We start from the raw sequence: 21,418 nt of genomic DNA on the forward strand, positions 1-21,418 counted from the left end.
GTCCTTTTTGGCTTATGGTCAGTAAGGGACTTTTGTTCTATGCATTCAGTAGATTCATGCCATGCTTTGTTTTGCTATGTTAAGTTCCTGTAGCATGTTGATTTCGTGCTCTGAACATTGCTACCTGATGTTGTTTCTGCCATGTCCAGTAATTTCACCAAGTCTGTGAACCTGTTATCTTTTGCACTTTTGTCATGCTTGTTTGAACCTGCTGTGGTGTGATCTAGCCGTAGCTCGGTGTTCATCTTTTGTCAAGCATCTCCTGTAGATTACTTCCATATGCTTTGTTGCTATGGAGTGTTGTAGCTTTGTTACTTGTTGCATTCTAAGTGCTATCATGCTGTTAATCGCAGATTCGTGTCACTTGTTTTGCTTGCCATTTGCAAACCGTGCATCCGTTTCCGGTGATCTTTATATTGATTTCGACCGAAATCATTTCATCTTTCCAGTGGCATGCTTGGTTTGCCAAGTTACTGCCTTGTTCATCATTTTCCCTTCCGGAGCACGCATATGCATCGCATATCCCATCTCGCATATCATTCTTGTATTGCATCATGTTGCTTGTGCATTTCCCGTGATTGATTATGGTTCCGTTGCTTGTGTTCTTGTTTTGGGTAGAGCCAGGAGACGAGTTCGTGAACGAGGAACCTGTTGAGTACGCTTACGAGGATCAAGTTCTCGACAACTCTGAGAACCTTGCACGCAAGATGACCACCCCTCGAAATCACTTCTATCTTTGCTTTGCTAGTTGTTCGCTCTTTTGCCATGCTGCGCTACCTACCACTTGCTATATCATGCCTCCCATATTGCCATGTCATCCTCTAACCATCCTTTCCTAGCAAACCGTTGTTTGGCTAAGTTACCGCTTTTGCTCAGCCCTTCTTATAGCGTTGCTAGTTGCAGGTGAAGTTGAACTTGGTTCCATGTTGGAATATGGATATGTTTGGATATCACAATATCTCTTATTTAATTAATGCATCTATATATATTTGGTAAAGGGTGGAAGGCTCGGCCTTATGCCTGGTGTTTTGTTCCACTCTTGCCGCCCCTAGTTTCCGTCATACCGGTATTATGTTCCTTGAGTTTGCGTTCCTTACGCGGTTGGGTGATTTATGGGACCCCCTTGACAGTTCGCCTTGAATAAAACTCCTCCAGCAAGGCCCAACCTTGGTTTTACCATTTGCCACCTAAGCCTTTTCCCCCGGGTTTTCGCGAGCCCGAGGGTCATCTTTATTTAAACCCCCGGGGCCAGTGTTCCTCTGAGTGCTGGTCCAAACTAGAGCCACTTGCAGCGCCACCTTGGGGAAACTCGAGGATTGGTTTTAGTTGTACGTAGTGTTCATCCGGTGTGCCCTGAGAACGAGATATGTGCAGCTCCTATCGGGATTTGTCGGCACATTCGGGCGGCTTTGCTGGTCTTGTTTTACCATTGTCGAAATGTCTTGTAAACCGGGATTCCGAGACTGATCGGGTCTTTCCGGGAGAAGGTTTATCCTTCCTTGACCGTGAGAGCTTATGATGGGCTAAGTTGGGACACCCCTGCAGGGTATTATCTTTCGAAAGCCATGCCCGCGGTTATGAGGCAGATGGGAATTTGTTAATGTCCGGTTGTAGAGAAATTGTCACTTGACTTAATTAAAATACATCAACCGTGTGTGTAGCCGTGATGGTCTCTTTTCGGCGGAGTCCGGGAAGTGAACACGGTTTGAGTTATGTATGACGTAAGTAGGAGTTCAGGATCACTTCTTGGTCATTACCAGTTGACGACCGTTCCGTTGCTTCTCTTCTCGCTCTCATTTGCGTATGTTAGCCACCATATATGCTTAGTGCCTGCTGCAGCTCCACCTCATCTCACCATCCTTTCCTACAAGCTTAAATAGTCTTGATCTCGCGGGTGTGAGATTGTTGAGTCCTCGTGACTCACAGATTCTACCAAAACAGTTGCAGGTGCCGACGATGCCAGTGCAGATGATGGGATCGACCTCAAGTGGGAGTTCGATGAGGAACGTGGTCGTTACTATGTTTCTTTTCCTGATGATCAGTAGTGGAGCCCAGTTGGGTCGATCGGGGATCTAGCATTTGGGGTTATCTTATTTTCATTTGGATCTTGACTGTAGTCGGTCTATGTGTATATTTTGGATGATGTATGTTTCATATTTATGTATTGTGTGAAGTGGCGATTGTAAGCCAACTCTCGTTATCCCATTCTTGTTCATTACATGGGATTGTGTGAAGATGACCCTTCTTGCGACAAAACCACAATGTGGTTATGCCTCTAAGTCGTGCCTCGACACGTGGGAGATATAGCCGCATCGTGGGCGTTACAGACTATCGGTCTGCTGAGTCTTTTCTTGAAAACTCTCAGCTCACGTGGTGTATACATTCGACCGTTGGTGATGATCGCTCCTCCTTTCGTCCCCGAGTGCATTACACCAAAATGTCTAGCACACGGGAACGAAGGAGAAGCGACCCCCACGACAACAGTCGGGATTCTTCGTCCTATCATACATGGTGGAGACTCTCCCTCACTGAGTCCTCTCTGACATTTGCGACCGTCGGTGATGGTCGTTACTCCTCCTTCCCCTAGTGCATAACAATGGTCTAGCACAAGGAGAAGGAGAAACGACCCCCACAGCAACAGTCAGGATTCTTCATCCTCTCATATATGGTGGAGCCTCGACAGACTTAAAGTTAACCCAAAATATCGTTTAATTATCTTTCTAGGAAATCCAGGCCACTCGATATTTCCTACATATTCTAGCACAAGTCATGCCAGAATTCACGGAAAAATCCGGCATGACCTTTGCTAAAAAAGGACATATCGAGCGCCAGAAATTTGCCGGAACGGAAATTAATCAACACTCCAGCAAAACATAGGCCACTCGGAGGTGTAACCTGAACATGACCGGCCACTTGGGCAACCACAAATCCTATTTAAGCAACACAAGATATACATGTTTTTATCTACATCATATCTTATAGGACTCATATTGACATGGAGATTTGGCTGGTCTCACCTCGAGGTCGGAGGGGGTCGGTGACGGGGATGATGGAGGGGCTCCTTGATTTCTGCAAAAACAAAAACCCTATAAGTTATCACTAATACATCCCGAATAATTGCTTAAACTAAAAAAATAACAACAAATATGACATGTTCAACTAGTTCTATTAATTCAACTAGTTCTTACTAAATATAAACTTACTATAAATAGAAAAAACTAGTTGTTTCTAAAAATAAAGTAGTTCAACTAGTCATATTAATTTTCTTACTAAAAATACATTAGTTCTATTAATTCAACTAGTTTATTAATTTACTTACTAAACTAGTTCAACTAAAACTAAACTAGTTCAACTTGTTTATTAATTTACTTACTAATTATTTTAAACACTTACTAAAAACAGTAAAAAAACTACATTATACAATAGTAAAAAACATCTACTATTAACCATACTGCCCTAGTTAACTAGTACCATCACTACTACTAATTAACATCTACTACTACTAAAAATCATTATCTATGAACCCTAAATTAACATCTACTACTACTAAAAAACATCTACTAACTAAGTAGAGAGAGAGGGGCTGGGGGAGGGGTGGGGGCTTACAAAGAGGGGAGAGACGGTGGCGGGGAGGTGCTCAGCGACGGAGGTAGGGGCGGCGAGGGCGGGCTCGGGATCGGGAGGCGGCGGTCCTGGGCGGGCTCGGGCGGCGGCGGTGAGGTCGAGGGCGGCGGCGGTGAGGTCGAGGGCGGCGGCGGTGAGGTCGAGGGCGGCGACGGTGAGGTCGAGAGCGGCGGCGGGCGGCGACGGCGAGGTTGAGGGCGGCCTCGGGCGGCTGCGGTGAGGGCAGGCTCGGGCTTGGGCGGCGGCGAGGGAGGAGTAGGGGAACAGGGGGAAGGGAGGACTTTGCAAAATTTTGAGCCTGCGGGTGGTTAAGTCGAACTAGCAGTAGCGCCCTTAAGGAAACGCGCTATAGCTAATTTAGCTATAGCGCGTTTTAGGGAAAAACGCTACTGCTAAAGGAAGCAGTTATTTCTTTTGTTTATCCCAATATCAGTAGCGCTTTGTCCTGGAAAAACGCTATAAGTCTAAGCATGTAAAAACATCAAAAATATACATTGAACATCATTGATCTTTTTGTGTAGAATCTAAATAGTCAACATGAATCCTCACTGTACCTGTATAGGTACAGATGAGGATTCATATTGCAGCCACAAATCCTACACATATAGTTCAATGAAGACCAAGTGCTCGAGATAGTTTGAGAAGTAACATATTTAAGGTGGTAAACACCTTGTTCGCTTAGCAGTATGGGACTAAACTTAATTAGTTGCGGTGATACTTAGCAGCAGCGAGTTTCAAAGAAAAACGCTGCTACTGAGTACTTTAGCAGTAGCGCGTCCAGGAGAAGGGTGCTACTACTATATCTAGCCTGGAGGCAACGCCGTTGCAATTATAGTAGTAGCGCTTGTTTCACTTAGAGCGCTACTTCTATCGGGATGTTAGTAGCGCGGTTTCCTGGAGCTCGCTACTGCTAATTAGCAGTAGCGTTTGTTTTTAAACCACGCTGCTGCTAAGATTTTGTGTATAAGGTTTTCCCTAGTAGTGCCTTCCCGCCTAATATTTGGGAAGAGGACTCGGGCCTTTATAAATAGGATTAGCCACCACCATCGGAGGCAACTGATTTGGCCCCAACGGATCTTGGATCAGACCCATTCCACCCACACACACAAGCTCACCGAGCTCAAGAACACCTCTCCTCAGGAGGTAGTTCTTCCTTGTACTTGTTCATCCAGCCATCAAGGCAATCCACCACACCACACTGGAGTAGGGTATTACACCACATCGGTAGCCCGGACCAGTATAAACTCTTGTGTCCCTTGTTATTCGGGTTCGGCGAGCTAAGCTTGAGATCGTGGTGAGAGCGTGAGCTAGGGTAAGAGAGATCTTCGTGCGCACCCCAGAGTTCGAACCTCAAGGGTTTTGCCGGAACCCGCAATCCGACACAATCTAGACACCATCACGGAGGGGTTCACCACTTCCATTGGTGCCTCTCCGATGATGCGTGAGTAGTTCTTTGTAGACCTACGGGTCCGTAGTTAGTAGCTAGATGGCTTCCTCTCTCTCGTTTGATTCTCCATACAATGGTCTCTTGGAGATCCATATGATGTAACTCTTTTTGCGATGTGTTTGTTGGGATCGGATGAACTTTGAGTTTATGATCAGATCTATCTTTCTATCAATGAAAGTTATTTGAGTTTCTTTGATCTCTTATATGCATGATTGCTTATAGTATCGTATTTCTTCTCCGATATTTGGGTTTTGTTTGGCCAACTTGGTCTATTTATCTTGCAATGGGAAGAGGTGCTTTGCAGTGGGTTCGATCTTACGGTGCTTGATCCAAGTGACAGAAGGGGAACCGACATGTATGTATCGTTGCTACTAAGGATAAAACGATGGGGTCTATTTCTACAGAAATAGATCTTGTATACATCATGTCATCGTTCTTATTGCATTACTCCGTTTCTCCATGAACTTCATACACTAGATGCATGCTGGATAGCGGTCGATGTGTAGAGTAATAGTAGTAGATGCAGGTAGGAGTCGGTCTACTAATTACGGACGTGATGCCTATATAATGATCCTTGCCTGGATATCGTCATGATTATTTGAAGTTATATCAATTGCCCAACAGTAATTTGTTTACCCACCGTTTACTATTTTTCTCGAGAGAAGCCACTAGTGAAAGCTACGGCCCCCGGGTCCCTTTCTCACATTATTTGCCTTTGCGATCTATTTTTGCTTTGCTTTTATTTTCAGATGTATTAAACCAAAAATACAAAAATACCTTGCTGCAATTTATTCTTATTTATTTTATCTCATGATCCAATCTATCATATTTTTATCACGTCCGTTTGCCAATTTCCGGCACCACTACCCGAAAGGGATTGACAACCCCTTCTACACGTCGGGTTGCGAGTATTTGTCATTTGTGTGCAGGTGATGTTTACGTAGTGTTGCTTGGTTCTCCTACTGGTTCGATAACCTTGGTTTCATCACTGAGGGAAATACCTACCGTCGCTGTGCTGCATCATCCCTTCCTCTTTAGGGAAACACCGACGTAGCTTCAAGCCGCATCAGTATGAACCATGGAAAAGTTAGGATACAGTAGATATTAGACCAATATAAATAAAGAATGAGTTCACAACAGTACCAAAAGTGGTGATTTATTTTCTTATACTAACGGAGCTTATGAGATTTTCTGTTGAGATTTGTGTTGTGAAGTTTTCATGTTTTGGGTAAGGATTTGATGAACTATGGAATAAGGAGTGACAAGAGCCTAAGCTTGGGGATTCTCAAAGCACCCCAAGGTAATATTCAAGGACAACCAAGAGCCTAAGCTTGGGGATGCCCCGGAAGGCATCCCCTCTTTCGTCTTCGTCTACCGGTAACTTTACTTGAGGCTCTATTTTTATTCACCACATGATATGTGTTTTGCTTGGAACGTCTTATATGATATAAGTCTTTGCCTTTTAGTTTGCCACAATCATCCTTTCCGTACACACCTTTCGAGAGGGACACGCATGAATCGTGATTCATTAGAATACTCTATGTGCTTCACTTATATCTTTTGAGCTAGGCCATTTTGCTCTAGTGCTTCACTTATATCTTTCTAGAGCATGGCGGTGGCTTTATTTTATAGAAATTATTGATCTCTAATGCTTCACTTATACTCCCTCCGTCCGGAAATGCTTGTCCTCGAAATGGATAAAATGGATGTATCTATAACTAAAATAAGTCTAGATACAACCATTTTGAGGACAAGTATTTCCGGACGGAGGGAGTATTATTTTGAGTCTTTAAACAGCATGGTAATTTTCTTTGGTTATAAATTTAGTCCTAATATGATAGGCATACAAGAGGGATATAATAAAAACTTTCATATAAAGTGCATTGAATACTATGAGAAGTTTGATTCCTTATAATTATTTTGAGATATAAAGATGCTTATATTAGAGCCATGCTAGTGAGTAATTATGAATTGGAGAAATACTTTTGTTAAGGTTTGTGATTCCCTAGCATGCACGTATGTTGAACCGTTATGTAACGAAGTTGGAGCATGAGGTATTTTTTATTGTACCTTATGAGTGGCCGTCGGGGACGAGCGATGGTCTTTTCCTACTAATCTATCCCCCTAGTAGCATGCGCGTAGTACTTCGTTTCAATAAATAATAAATTTTTGCAATAAGTATGTGAGTTCTTTATGACTAATGTTGAGTCCATGAATTATACGCACTCTTACCCTTCCACCATTGCTAGCCTCTCTAATACCGCGCAACTTTCGCCGGTACCATACACCCACCATATCTATACCTACTATTAAAGGGAATAGATATTATTAAAGGGAATAGATATTCTTGGTTTGGTTTCGCTTTATTTCATCCCGTTATGAGGCTTTTGTATGTTTTAGCAAATCAAACGTGACATACGCTTGCTGGCCGGCCCATATATATATATATATATATATATATATATATATATATATATATATATATATATATATATATATATATATAATTGCCAAAACAAACGTAGCCACCGGACCGTATCGATGAAGGAAAGGACAGGCGTACAATTGCTGGTCGGCCCATGTATATATATTTTTAATTGCCAAAACAAATGTAGCCGCCGGACCGTATCGATGAAGGAAAGGACAGGCGCCGCTCGCTTAGAAACAAATGTAGCCGCCGGACCGTAGCCATGGATAATCCTATTTATATTCCTACAGGAGTCTTGAAACCTACTTAGAGGCAGCCATCTTTGGTGCTACAAATACATCCTATCTCCAATGATTTTTTATGTGACACAATCCCAGGTCTTTGGTTCAATTGACCTGTCAGTTTCGCACGTTGACACCTTCGGTTCAATTAAACTGTTTCACGAGTCAGCTTTACAATTAACCTGTCAGTTTCACAGGTCGTCACCTTCAGTTCAATTAAACTCTTTCACAAGTCAGCTTTACATCAGGTATTTTTTGTTATCTGTTTCCATATACGACATCTTCAACATGTCTATGAACACTGGTACCTATAATGAAAAAGAAATTAAATTTATAATCAGCTATTTGGATTATCCAAACAAGTAGTATACCAAAGTTTACTTTCAGCAAGAAATTTACAAGATTTTATATGCGACACATTGAATCATATTTAAACACTGATGCATATCATCGTTGATCAGCAGTAATTTTAGCTTATTTAACAAATAATGAGAAGTCAGCATTTTCGCGTATCTATTTTGTTATGCACAACCATAAGCAAGTTGATTTAGAGATCAATCGTTTGAGCAAAAAGATAGAAATAGAAGTTCCCCTGGGAAGCACCACATGTATGAGCTTAGCATATAGAAGGTCAACAGATTTAAATTTTGAAAATAGGAAAACACAATAATAATAGGACTAACAAAAAAATAGCAATATGTCTATACTTATTCCCCACAAATAACTTATATCCTCTGTTTTCATTTCACTTGGAAAGATAAGTGTTGTTTCAAGAGTAAATACTATATCAGCAAATGTCTGTGCTAATCAAGTTCCCATTTTTAATAAATAATATTTGTTTACATTTTTCAAAACTCTCATGCCGGCAGGCATTTTTGACAATATCAAATAATGAGTGCTAAGGAGCAACGGAGGAAGAGAGAAAGAGAGCGCTATGCAGAGATGAACGACGAAAAAAAACAGGAAAAACTCAAAAAACGCCGCGAAGCCTATCAACATCAGAAAAAAAAAAAGCAAAGCTCTATGCACAGATGAACGATGAAGCACAGATGACCAATGAAGCACAGATGACCGATGATAAAAGGCAGCAAAAACTCAAAAAACGTCGTGAAGCCTATCAACAAAAGAAAGAAAAAATAGCAAAGCTCAATGCACAGATGACCGATGGAGAAAAGCAGGAAAAACTCAAAAGACGTCGTGAAGCCTATCAACAAGAGAAAGAAAAGATATGTGCACAGCATAGGCAGATATATGCAAATATGCAGTCAGACCAAAAGAAAGCTAGAATAGAACATATAAATGAATTGAAGCGCAGCACAGCAAACAAAGACTCAATTGCGATGCAAAACCCTGCATATAGCTCAACTGAACAAGAAGTTAGTATTTCTACCCCTTCTGTAAATCACAGAAAGCATGTCACGCCAGGAGAAAGACAAACATTGCTGCACCACCGTAACAAACAATTCACGACAAGACGGAGGAAAAATGTTTCAGTATCATCAGAAGAAGATGCATCCATGACGGAAACCGGCAACAATTTCACAGAGCCTCTACATCAACCACAAGTAATGATTTACGGTAAAAATATAAATTTGACACAATACTAGCATTCAAAGTAAATATACATGTGCTTGTACAACTAACCATATTTTGTGGACAGACATCCCCTCATCAATGTTTCCAAGCATGAAAGAAGCAGATACCCCAACACAGACATTATACAATGGCGATCACAATAAGGTGGCTTTATGGCCAGACATCCCCTCTTCAATGTCTCCTACAATCAAAGAAGTAGATGCACGAATAGAATCATTCTGCAATGATGTTCGCAGTATGATAATCAATTGCATATACTTTTATACAATACTTAAACTATATGCATGTCTATATAAATCAAAAAATTCTACACAGCAAATAATAAAGTTATGTGTGAGAAAGATGCAGCCATCCAAGAAGCAGACGCACCAACACAATCAATCCACAACGAGGATCATGGTAAGGTTATCAATTTCATATATATTCTTATGCAGTACAGAGAAATATATATTTATATATATAAGATTACAACACAGGTAATGACGAAGTCATATTTGAAGAAGATACAAACGAGGACGAATACATGTTCTCTGGTGAAGGTATGCTCAATACAATTTAAATAGATTCGAAACATTATATTTCTCCTTTACTAAAAAAATTATGCTACAAACCATACTAGAATGGGGCAGAGAAGTGGAAGTTGAAATCAGAGAAGACGAAGAAATTCACAACCCTGATCCATATGATTTTGTCTACAGCAACATACCAAAAAATACACATGTGCTCAAACCGGAAGAAAATTGCAGATTATGTCATGCAAAAAAATTCAAGTACGAGACTAAGGGGTTATGCTGCAGAAAAGGACGGATAAGACTAGCCAGTCCAGATACACCACCTGAACTCATGAGACTTTGGACAAGCAACGACTCTGATGCAAGACATTTTCGAAAAAATATAAGATTTTTCAATGGACACTTCTCATTTACTACTCTATACTGTCACCTTGACAGAGACACAACTGACATGCGAACAGCTGGTATTTACACCTTTCGAGCTCATGGTCAGATCTATCACAACATACATTCATTTGGTAATAGTCACTCAGATCCAAAGCATTTGGAGCTATACTTCTACGACGATGATCCAAGCTTAGAGCATCGATATCGTCGTTGCCGCGAGGAAATGTACGAGCAAGACAAGCATGTGATTGGAATAATAACCGACATCCTACGCGGTAACCCGTACTCTCAACAGTATAGGAGTTTGGGACAAGCCCAAAACCTTGAGGACTACAGAGTCATCTTGAACCTTGACCAAAGATTGGACCAGAGAACATACAACGCACCAATCAATTCGGAGGTAGCTGCAGTGTGGATTGAAGGAAATGAAAGAAGAGATACTTATGACAGGAGTGTAAAACTACATGGGAACAACAACGAAAAAGAGCACATTCGATCATATTACGGGTGCTATGATCCGTTGTCGTATCCTCTATTCTTTCCAATAGCTGAACTGGGTTGGCATAGGAAAATCCCAAAGAAGAATACACAAGAGGAAGATATTGGTGCTGATAATATCAATAATGACGACAACCCAGGTAAAATATTCATATACTATTATATTCAAAATTAAATTTTCATATATGGTACAGTACAAACTTATGCAACTAACTTATTATGTTGCAATTTTTGCGCAGATTCGGTCAACGGCTTGTGGGTAACCATGAAAGAATACTACTCCTATAAATTCCATACATGACCAAGCATATTCAACCCAATATTGCATGGCGGACGGCTTTTCCAACAGTTTGCTGTAGATACATACATCAAGATTGAAATCTCCAGACTGGATTACATGTGGCATCATCAAAAGAAAATAAGAGCATATCTATACCAAGGCCTTCTAGACAGCATTCAAGCTGGAGAACAGAATGGAGATGCAGTCAGAAAACGGAGAGTACTTGCCTCATCATTTATTGGAGGGCCACGAGATAAACTTCGTCGGTATCTGGATGCTATGGCTTTAGTTAGAAAATATGGAAAGCCAGACATATTCCTAACAATGACCTGCAACCCCAACTGGGAAGAGATCACACGTGAACTAGAGTTTGGACAAACACCACAAGATCGCCCAGACATTGTCGTTCGTGTTTTCAGGGCGAAGCTAGAAGAAATGAAGAAGCAACTATTTGAGAAGGCCATTCTTGGAAAGGTTACGGCATATACATATGTCGTAGAGTTCCAAAAGAGGGGATTACCCCATGCTCACTTTTTGCTCATCATGACCGGAAAATACAAGTACACATGTCCAGAACAGTACGACAGAATCATCTCCGCTGAGCTCCCTAACAAGCACAAGTACCCAGAGCTATACAAAATGGTAATCAAACATATGATGCATGGTCCTTGCGGCGCATTGAATAAATTTTGCCCGTGCACAAAGAATCGTCCGTCATGCAAGAACAATTATCCAAGGCCATTTAACGAAACTACGATTCAAGGCAAGGACTCGTACCCAGTATATAGGAGACGCAATGACGGCCGGACCGAAACGGTACGAAATTGCAAACTAGATAACAGATGGGTGGTTCCTTACAACCCCTGTTAAGGATGTTCAACTGCCACATAAATGTTGAGATATGCTCAAGCATTAAAGCCGTTAAGTACCTATTCAAGTACATCTACAAGGGACATGACCGAGCATCTGTATCTGTAACCGACAAAGTAGACGAAGTCAAAATCGACGAGATTAAACAGTACAGGGACGCACGGTGGGTGACTCCTCCGGAAGCACTATGGAGAATATATGGCTTTGAACTAAGCAAAATGCACCCACCAGTCTTGCAACTGCAGCTACATCTCCCAAATATGCACATGGTTTCATATCATGGCACGGAAACAATAAAGAATGTTCTCGACCGTGATGGCACGGAAAGATCAATGTTAACTGCGTATTTTGAAGCAAACAGTTTACATGAGAAAGCACGAGGCATACTATACAGAGATTTTCCGGAATATTATACTTGGCAAAGACAAGAGAAGTTTTGGCAAGAGAGGAAGCGAGCCGCTGTGTTCCAGGTTGGCAGGATCGTCTCAGCACACCCAGCTGAAGGAGAACGATACTATCTATGAGTCCTCCTCAACCACGTGACAGGTGCCACCAGCTACGAAGATCTACGAACAGTCAATGGACAAGTAATGCCAACCTTCCGTGAAGCTGCAGAAAAACAAGGGCTCATTGAGGCAGACAACACATTAGACGAATGCATGACAGAAGCAGAGTTGTTTCGAATGCCATCATCTCTACGAAGGCTATTCGCGACAATCATGGTTTTTTGCGAGCCCAGCGACGTCCGTGGTCTCTGGAACAAACACCTCGAGGCAATGTCAGAGGACTACAGCAGAAACTGAAATGCAAGCACACTGTCGAACAAATGGTGCTGAGAAATGTTAGGGACATGTTGCACTCAATGGGAAAAGACATAGAATCGTTTCCTCTTCCAGAGATCGACAAACAGCATGAGATGACAAACGACCTGCCTAGGGAAATCATCGAGGAGACCTCCATCGAGGTGGACCCTGAGGACACATCGTTGCATAAAAACCTAAATACCGAGCAAAGGATGGCCTATGACGAAATCCTAGCCACAGTTGACCGCCAAAGAGGAGGTATATTCTTTGTCGATGGGCCGGGAGGCACAGGAAAAACTTTTCTTTACAGGGCGCTCTTGGCCACAGTACGCGGACAAGGCAAGATTGTTGTGGCGACAGCCACTTCCGGTGTTGTTGCTTCCATAATGCCTGGAGGGAGGACCGCACACTCAAGGTTCAAAATTCCACTAAAAATAGATGATGGTGCTATTTGTAGCTTCACAAAACAAAGTGGGACAGCCAAGCTACTCCAAGCAGCATCGCTAATAATCTGGGACGAAGCATCTATGACTAAGAGGCAAACAGTGGAGGCGCTAGACAAGAGCGTGAGGGACATAATGGACAGACCAGATCTTCCTTTTGGTGGAAGAACGGTCGTATTTGGGGGAGATTTTAGACAAGTGCTCCCTGTTGTCCGAAAGGGAACAAGGGCCCAGATAGTAGATGCATCGCTACGCAGGTCGGAGCTCTGGGATTGCATGCGTCAGTTGAAGCTTGTGCGCAACATGAGGGCTCAAAACGACCCGTGGTTCGCAGAATACCTACTACGCATTGGAAATGGAACTGAGGAGACGAATGATGATGGTGAAATACTTCTACCTAGAAGTATATGTGTGGCAAATAAGACGGATGATAATGGCCTGGACAGACTCATTGACAGTATCTATCAAACAGGCAATGCTTCCCTAATAAAGGATCCAAGGTACATCACATCAAGAGCAATTTTATCCACAAGGAACGACTGCGTGGACAAAATCAACTTAAAAATGATTGATCGCTTCCAGGGGGAGGAGATGGTGTACCACAGCTTTGATTCCGTAGAAGACGACCCACATAACTACTATCCACCAGAATACTTAAACACCCTAACCCCAAATGGACTGCCTCCACATATGTTGAAGCTCAAAATAAATTGCCCAATCATACTACTCAGGAACATCGACCCTGCTAATGGACTCTGCAACGGTACGAGGTTGGTCGTGCGTGGATTTCAAAAAAATGCAATTGACGCAGAGATTGTGGTGAGACAGCACTCTGGAATGCGAGTTTTCCTGCCTCGGATACCATTATGTCCCTCTGACGATGACATGTTCCCGTTCAGTTTCAAGAGGAAACAGTTCCCAATAAGGCTCAGTTTTGCAATGACAATAAACAAATCACAAGGACAGACAATACCAAATGTTGGCGTATACCTGCCTGAACCAGTTTTTTCACATGGTCAATTATATGTCGCGCTTTCTAGAGCAACCGCGACATCAAACATAAAGGTTCTAACAGGTACACATGATGAGAACAAGCAGAAGAATAAAAAGACCACTACATGCGACACATACACAAAGGGGGAGAAGAATATGAAGAGCACTACAAGCGGGACATATACGAAAAATATTGTATACACGGAAGTATTAACCAAATAGGTAATGCAACCTTTCAAATTATCTTGTTCAAAATTTCAGTTTCTACTTGGTAGGATCATCATTTAAGAAAAACTTAAGTATTTTTATATTTCACATTGCATTGCTTCTTTCCTAACCTTAAATATATTACTTGGATTCTACAGAAACATTAAATCCAAGTGACAACTTCAGAGTTGGAATTCCGAACTTGATCGTCTTGGAGGAGACTAACTCATTTGTGTATATACAAATCATTTATGGTATAATTCTCATGTATAATGTCCTGAACGAACAAATTATGTGTCCACTAACTCATTCATGGTTTTGCTATAGAAATCATTCTATGTATATATACAAATTTAGTACCAAAATGTGTAACTAAGGGTAGAAAGAGACTTACAAGCCAAAATAAGAACATATTTGTCATCTTGGAAATGCTGCTGTTGCCCAGATTTTTCTAAACATCACATTCTCTACATACCCCGAAACCTGAAATATACACGACCAATTATGTCTGTACTAGCTGTACCAAAATTTCTACTATGCAATCCTCAAAGAATTTTGACTGCAATATATGTTTCTGCGTGAGATTAACTGCTCCCAAGTGAATTCTACTCACCGAACACAAGAGAGCAGAGCTGAAACAGGGTAACCAGTCAAAAATTGTAGCCCAGGCCGTAGTGCACAGTCGCCACTCTGCACCGGGGAACAATGTTTCCTAAGCCCAGCACCAGCCGGCCAGCCACGGGCACAGACGCACGAGCACCACATCACCCAGAGAGATTGGACCTGCACCGAAGAACTACAACCGGACAAAGTCGCGCCATCGTCCAGATCGACGCCACACCAGAAACCCGAAGGGACGGCGTCGATCCAGAACGGCGAGGTAGCATGGCAATATGAATGACTTTTGAGCCAAGACAATAAATTAGTAAAAGAAGAGTGACTACATGCCCCACTCACTACTAGCTTTACCAGAAGTACGACCAATGTGAGTTTCATATCTACGACAAGTATCATGGTTGCATTTGCAGATGATGTAAAAACAGTCCATTTCTAATATTTGTGAGACATATACATCACCTTGATAAGTTCTTCCCGCATCTCAAGAAATTCCAGTTTTTTCCTCCTCAAAAACTGAATCTTCAAATGGCAATACTGTTCCAACTCTATCCACAACTTCATCTGGTAGAGAAATATTGCTACAACAGTCTCCTCAGGTTTCATTCTCCCAGATACGATAAACACTCTGACCCGTGGCCTTCACTGCTGTAGCAATACAAACAGCAGCACTCTTATTTCAGATCATCTCTACACTCTGCATTTTATTCAGAAAAGCATACAAAGTAAGGCAATCATTACATTTTGTTCTGTGCTACTAGGGACAGGTTCTCAAGTGTAGTTTAATCATGCAATAACTAACTGTCCTTCCCAAAAGTTACATAACTGAACCTTCCCACCAGTTCCTTGCCCTCTGCTATGCAAATCTATGGTTCAGTTAGTCTTAAACTTTGCATCTAAAATGTTAAGGGACGATGGCATGTTATTGCCCAGATTAACTTCAGTAATCTTTCGTGCTGCTTAGTACCTCGCTGCTGAAGTGCGGCACATGGAAAGAGAAGGGGAGAGGGGCGAGAGTGAGGGGTGGACCTCCATGGCGCCGGCAGCAATAGATCGGAGGAGCTCGGAGCAGTGGAGCCGTCTCCTCGCAGGGCTTCGTCGTCGGCGAGCAGGACCATGCTGAGGAAGCAGCGGCCTCTCACTCCTCCTCTACCGGCCAGGAGCGCCGCTGCAGCCACGCGAGGAGCCGCGCCGTCGATGGTGGCGCGGGTGGAGCTGAAATAATAGGGAGCCGCGCAAGGTCCCGTTGATACGGCGGCGCGGGTGGAGGGCACGACGGTGCAGCCACCAGAGGCGATTCTTCCTGCCCTCGTCCTCCGAGAACGACGAGAAGATGGGAGGCGGCGGCGGCGGCGCTGTCCAGCACTAGGGAGGGAGAATGGGGAATGGGAAGGGAGCTTTTTCTTAGTAACAGAGAGAAGATTTTCTTTTAGGATTTTTTTTTTTTGAGACAAAGATTTTCATTTAGGTGAACACATGGAGAAGAGAGAGTACGTGTTGAATGTGTGTGTGTCGGTCAAGTCCTTATGCTTGGGCCAAGCCCAAAAACAGTGCCAAAAAATAAATAAAAATGAAAAATATTTTTTCAAGAAAAATGTTTGTCACAAAAAATGATACAATTTCTAAAAAATGTCATGGAAAAAAATACAAAAGAACACCTTTTAAAAAAATGTGATTGTGTTCAAATTTTTTTTGTGATTTTTGAACAAGAAAAATATTATCGATCAAAAGACTATTCCATACACAACTACTTTTTCATCAAATGAAAGTGTGGAGCTGAATTAGATCCTGACGAACGCCGTTAGGATGGCTTCTTCATGTCCGGATCTTATGGTCCAAAATGATATGCTCAATATAACCTTATTTCTCACGTTAGCCAAAAATTGATATAAAAAGGGTTGCAGAATGCCATATAGAGCATGCTTAATTTTTTCGCCCGTTGGAACGCACGGGCATTTGTACTAGTACATTTCTCAAAACAGCCACCATACCTACCCATTATGGCATTTCAATAGCCATTTCGAGATATATTGGCAAGAAACTTTTCACCATTCCGTTAATTATGACACGTTCCATCATTGTCATATTGCTTTGCATGATCATGTAGTTGACATCGTATTTGTGGCAAATCCACCGTTCATAATTATTTCATACATGTCACTCTTGATTCATTGCAAATCCCGGTACACCGCCAGAGGCATTCATATAGAGTCATATTTTGTTCTAAGTATCGAGTTGTAATTCTTGAGTTGTAAGTAAATAAAAGTGTGATGATCTTCATTATTAGATCATTGTCCCATGTGAGGAAAGGATAATGGAGACTATAATTCCCCCACAAGTCGGGATGAGACTCCGGACGGAAAAAAAGAGGCAAAAAAAAAGAGAGAAGGCCCAAAATAAAAATGAGAGAGAAAAGAGAGACGGGGCAATGTTACTATCCTTTTACCACACTTGTGCTTCAAAGTAGCACCATGATCTTCATGATAGAGAGTCTCCTATGTTGTCACTTTCATATACTAGTGGGAATTTTTCATTATAGAACTTGGCTTGTATATTTCAATGATGGGCTTCCTCAAATTGCCCTAGGTCTTCATGAGCAAGCGAGTTGGATGCACAAGCACTTAGTTTCTTTTTGAGCTTTCATAAGCTTATAGCTCTAGTGCATCCGTTCCATGGCAATCCCTACTCACTCACATTGATATCTATTGATGGGCAGCTCCATGGCCCGTTGATACGCCTAGTTGATGTGAGACTATCTCCTTCTTTTTGTCTTCTCCACAACCACCACATTCTATTCCACATATAGTGCCATGTACATGGCTCATGCTCATGTATTGCCTGAAAGTTGAAAAGGTTTGAGAACATCAAAAGTATGAAACAATTGCTTGGCATGTCATCGGGGTTGTGCATGATTTGAATATTTTGTGTGATGAAGATGGAGCATAGCCAGACTATATGATTTTGTAGGGATAAACTTTCTTTGGCCATGTTATTTTGAGAAGACATAATTGCCTTGTTAGTATGCTTGAAGTATTATTATTTTTATGTCAATATTAAACTTTTGTTTTGAATCTTATGGATCTGAACATTCATGCCACAATAAAGAAAAATTAGTTGGAAAAATATGTTAGGTAGCATTCCACATAAAAAATTCTGTTTTATCATTTACCTACTCGAGAACGAGCAGGAATTAAGCTTGGGGATGCTTGATACGTCTCCAACGTATCTATAATTTTTGATTGTTCCATGCTATTATATTATCTATTTTAGATGTTTATATGCATTAATATGCCATTTTATATTATTTTTGGGACTAACCTATTAACATAGAGACCAGTGCCAGTTTCTGTTTTTTTCCTTATTTTTGAGTTTCGTAGAAAAGGAATACCAAAAGGAGTCCAAAGGGAATAAAACCTTCACGATGATTTTTCTTGGACCAGAAGACACCCAGGAGACTTGGAGTGCAAGTCAGAAGAGTCACGAGGCGGCCACAAGGGTGTAGGGCGCGCCCCCTACCTTGTGGGCCCCTCGGTGACCCCCTGACCTAGATCTTCCTCCTATATATTCACATGTATTCCCAAACCACCAGAAGTATCCACAAAAACACATTTCCAGCGCCGCAACCTTTTGTTCCCGTGAGATCCCATCTAGGGGCATTCTCTGGCATCCTGCCGGAGGGGGATTCGATCACGGAGGGCTTCTACAGCAACTCTATTGCCCTTCCGATGAAGCGTGAGTAGTTTACCACAGACCTACGGGTCCATAGCTAGTAGCTAGATGTCTTCTTCTCTCTCTTTGATTCTCAATACCATGTTCTCCTCGATGTTCTTGGAGATCTATACGATGTAATCTTCTTTTGCAGTGTGTTTGTCAAGATCTAATGAATTGTGGGTTTATGATCAGCTTATCTATGAATATTCTTTGAATCTTCTCTGAATTCTTTTATGCATGATTTGGTATCTTTGTAATTCTGTTCGAACTATCGGTTTGGTTTGGCCAACTAGATTGGTTTTTCTTGCAATGGGAGAAGTGCTTACCTTTGGGTTCAATCTTGCTTTCCCAGTGACAATAGGGGCAGCAAGGCACGTATTGTATTGTTACCATCGAGGATAAAAGGATGGGGTTTATATCATATTTCTTGAGTTTATTCCTCTACATCATGTCATCTTACTTAATGTATTACTCTGTTCTTCATGAACTTAATACTCTAGTTGCAGGCAGGAGTCGGTCGATGTGTGGAGTAATAGTAGTAGATGCAGAATCGTTTTGGTCTACTTGACACGGACGTGATGCCTATATTTCATAATCATTGCCTTAGATATCGTCATAACTTTGCGCTTTTCTATCAATTGCTCGACAGTAATTTGTTCACGCACCGTATTATTTGCTATCATGAGAGAAGCCTCTAGTGAAACCTATGGCCCCCGGGTCTATTTTCCATCATATAAGTTTCCGATCTATTATTTTGCAATTTTTTACTTTTCGATCTATAAACCAAAAAACCTAAAAATATTTACTTTATCGTTTGTTTAGTTTCATCTATCTCTACCAGATCTCACTTTTGCAAGTAACCGTGAAGGGATTGACAACCCTTTTCTCGCGTTGGGTGCAAGTTGTTTGAATGTTTGTGCAGGTATTGGTGATTTGTGCATTGTCTCCTACTGGATTGATACCTTGGTTCTCTAACTAAGCGAAATACTTATCTCTACTTCACTGCATCACCCTTTCCTCTTCAAGAGAAAAACCAACGCAAGCTCAAGAAGTAGCAACTACTATGGTAGAATATGAGTAGGCCCTGGCATAGCTGTTTTCCTCTCATTTTTACATGATGTTTGAACCATGACATATTGCTAGAATATGAAAGCCATTGGCTTACTTTTTTTAACTTGGGGTATGATTGTGACCACGGCATTGCAATTCTCTGGCTATGATCTGTGTCACTATTATAATAATATTAATTCCACACATACTCTGAACATGATTTTATATTTTTTTCCTTTTTGAGTCCAATTTGATTTGTTGCAGCAGACGAAAATGTGTTGGCCTTCATAATTCCAGGACCTGGAAATATACAAGTCAATGGGTGGTGGTTTATCGCTCATTCAACTAACCTGGTCATTTGATGCTCATTCGCACGTACCAAATTGACCAAACCATTTCATCAAACCACATGCAGTACAATGCCCCGGGCGTCTGTGATGGTGATGGCTATGGCTGCTTCATGTTCGAAAAAGATCCAAGCTCTGTTGGGCCAGGTGTATTCAACTGGAGGCGGGTTTACAGCCTCGGAAACCACTCCATGTTTCTTGGGCTCAATTATATCATCCAACCAATCATCAATCATATCACCGGCGATGATTACCGTGCTATGCAACTTCCATTCGCCAGGGGGAACTGTGTTTACGCATCATACCATGGGTTTCATGACTGACCATATCCAGAGATTCGTCGACACAGCTTATTGCCAGATGATCTTCAGTGTGTGAAAGGCATCAAGCTTCCAAGCGATGAATGGCTTTTGCAAACCCGACATGCGGCGATGGGGTTCATGCCAACAACAAATATGCACAACTTGATTCGTAGTGATATCTAGATTGAGCCATGTATCCAGTCGGTGTAGTGATACGTCTCCAACGCATCTATAATTTTTTATTGTTCCATGCTGTTATATTATCAATCTTGGATGTTTTATAATCATTTCATATCATTTTTTGGTACTAACCTATTGACATAGTGCCAAGTGTCAGTTGCTGTTTTCTGCATGTTTTTTACATCGCAGGAAATCAATACCAAACGGAGTCCACATGCAAAGAAACATCGCGGAGAATTTTTATGGACCAGAAGACACCTAATGGGCCCTGGCTGCGCCTGGGGGGTGCTCCGAGGAGAGCACAACCCACCAGGGCGCGCCAGGAGGCCCAGGCGCGCCCTGGTGGGTTGTGCCCACCTCGGGTGGCCCCCAGACCGCCTCTTTGCTCTATAAATACCCCAATATTCCATAAACCCTAGGGGAGTCGACGAAAATCAATTCCAGCCGCCGGAGAGTCAAGAATCACCATATCCAATCTAGACACCATCTCGGATGGGGTTCACCACCTCCATTGGTGCCTCTCCGATGATGCGTAAGTAGTTCTTTGTAGACCTTCGGGTCCATAGTTAGTAGCTAGATGGCTTCCTCTCTCTCACTGAATTCTCAATACAATGTTCTCTTGGCGATCCATATGATGTAACTCTTTTTGCGGTGTGTTTCTTGGGATCGGATGAACTTTGAGTTTATGATCAGATATATCTTTTTATATCCATGAAAGTATTTGAGTTTCTTTGATCTCTTTTATGTGTGATTGCTTATAGCCTCGTATTTCTTCTCCGATATTTGGGTTTTGTTTGGCCAACTTGATCTATTTATCTTGGAATGGGAAGATGTGCCCTGTAGT

At 41.9% G+C, this 21,418-nt stretch overlaps 1 protein-coding gene and 1 long non-coding RNA gene across 4 annotated transcripts; one reads left to right on the forward strand and one right to left on the reverse strand.

The window, feature by feature from the left end:
- Positions 1-7,626: 7,626 nt before the first annotated feature.
- On the reverse strand, positions 7,627-16,450 carry LOC109781076 (uncharacterized). 3 transcript variants are annotated; one of them, XR_005756637.3, is made up of 5 exons: positions 16,014-16,450; positions 14,983-15,629; positions 14,764-14,852; positions 9,425-9,557; positions 7,627-8,088 (listed from the first exon to the last, which is right to left on the reverse strand). It is a non-coding gene; the product is annotated as an uncharacterized lncRNA (long non-coding RNA). The 3 variants fall into 3 exon arrangements; XR_002237148.4 differs by having other exon boundaries at positions 14,983-15,681; positions 16,014-16,436; XR_002237149.4 differs by having other exon boundaries at positions 14,983-15,632; positions 16,014-16,420.
- LOC141023329 (uncharacterized) lies at positions 10,790-14,654 on the forward strand. Its single transcript, XM_073500048.1, has one exon. It carries the CDS (start codon positions 12,579-12,581, stop codon positions 14,382-14,384), a length of 1,806 nt encoding a protein of 601 aa, XP_073356149.1. The 5' UTR covers positions 10,790-12,578; the 3' UTR covers positions 14,385-14,654.
- Positions 16,451-21,418: the final 4,968 nt, after the last annotated feature.

This window comes from Aegilops tauschii, chromosome 5 (genome assembly GCF_002575655.3).
Source record: "Aegilops tauschii subsp. strangulata cultivar AL8/78 chromosome 5, Aet v6.0, whole genome shotgun sequence".
Lineage (NCBI taxonomy): Eukaryota > Viridiplantae > Streptophyta > Magnoliopsida > Poales > Poaceae > Aegilops > Aegilops tauschii.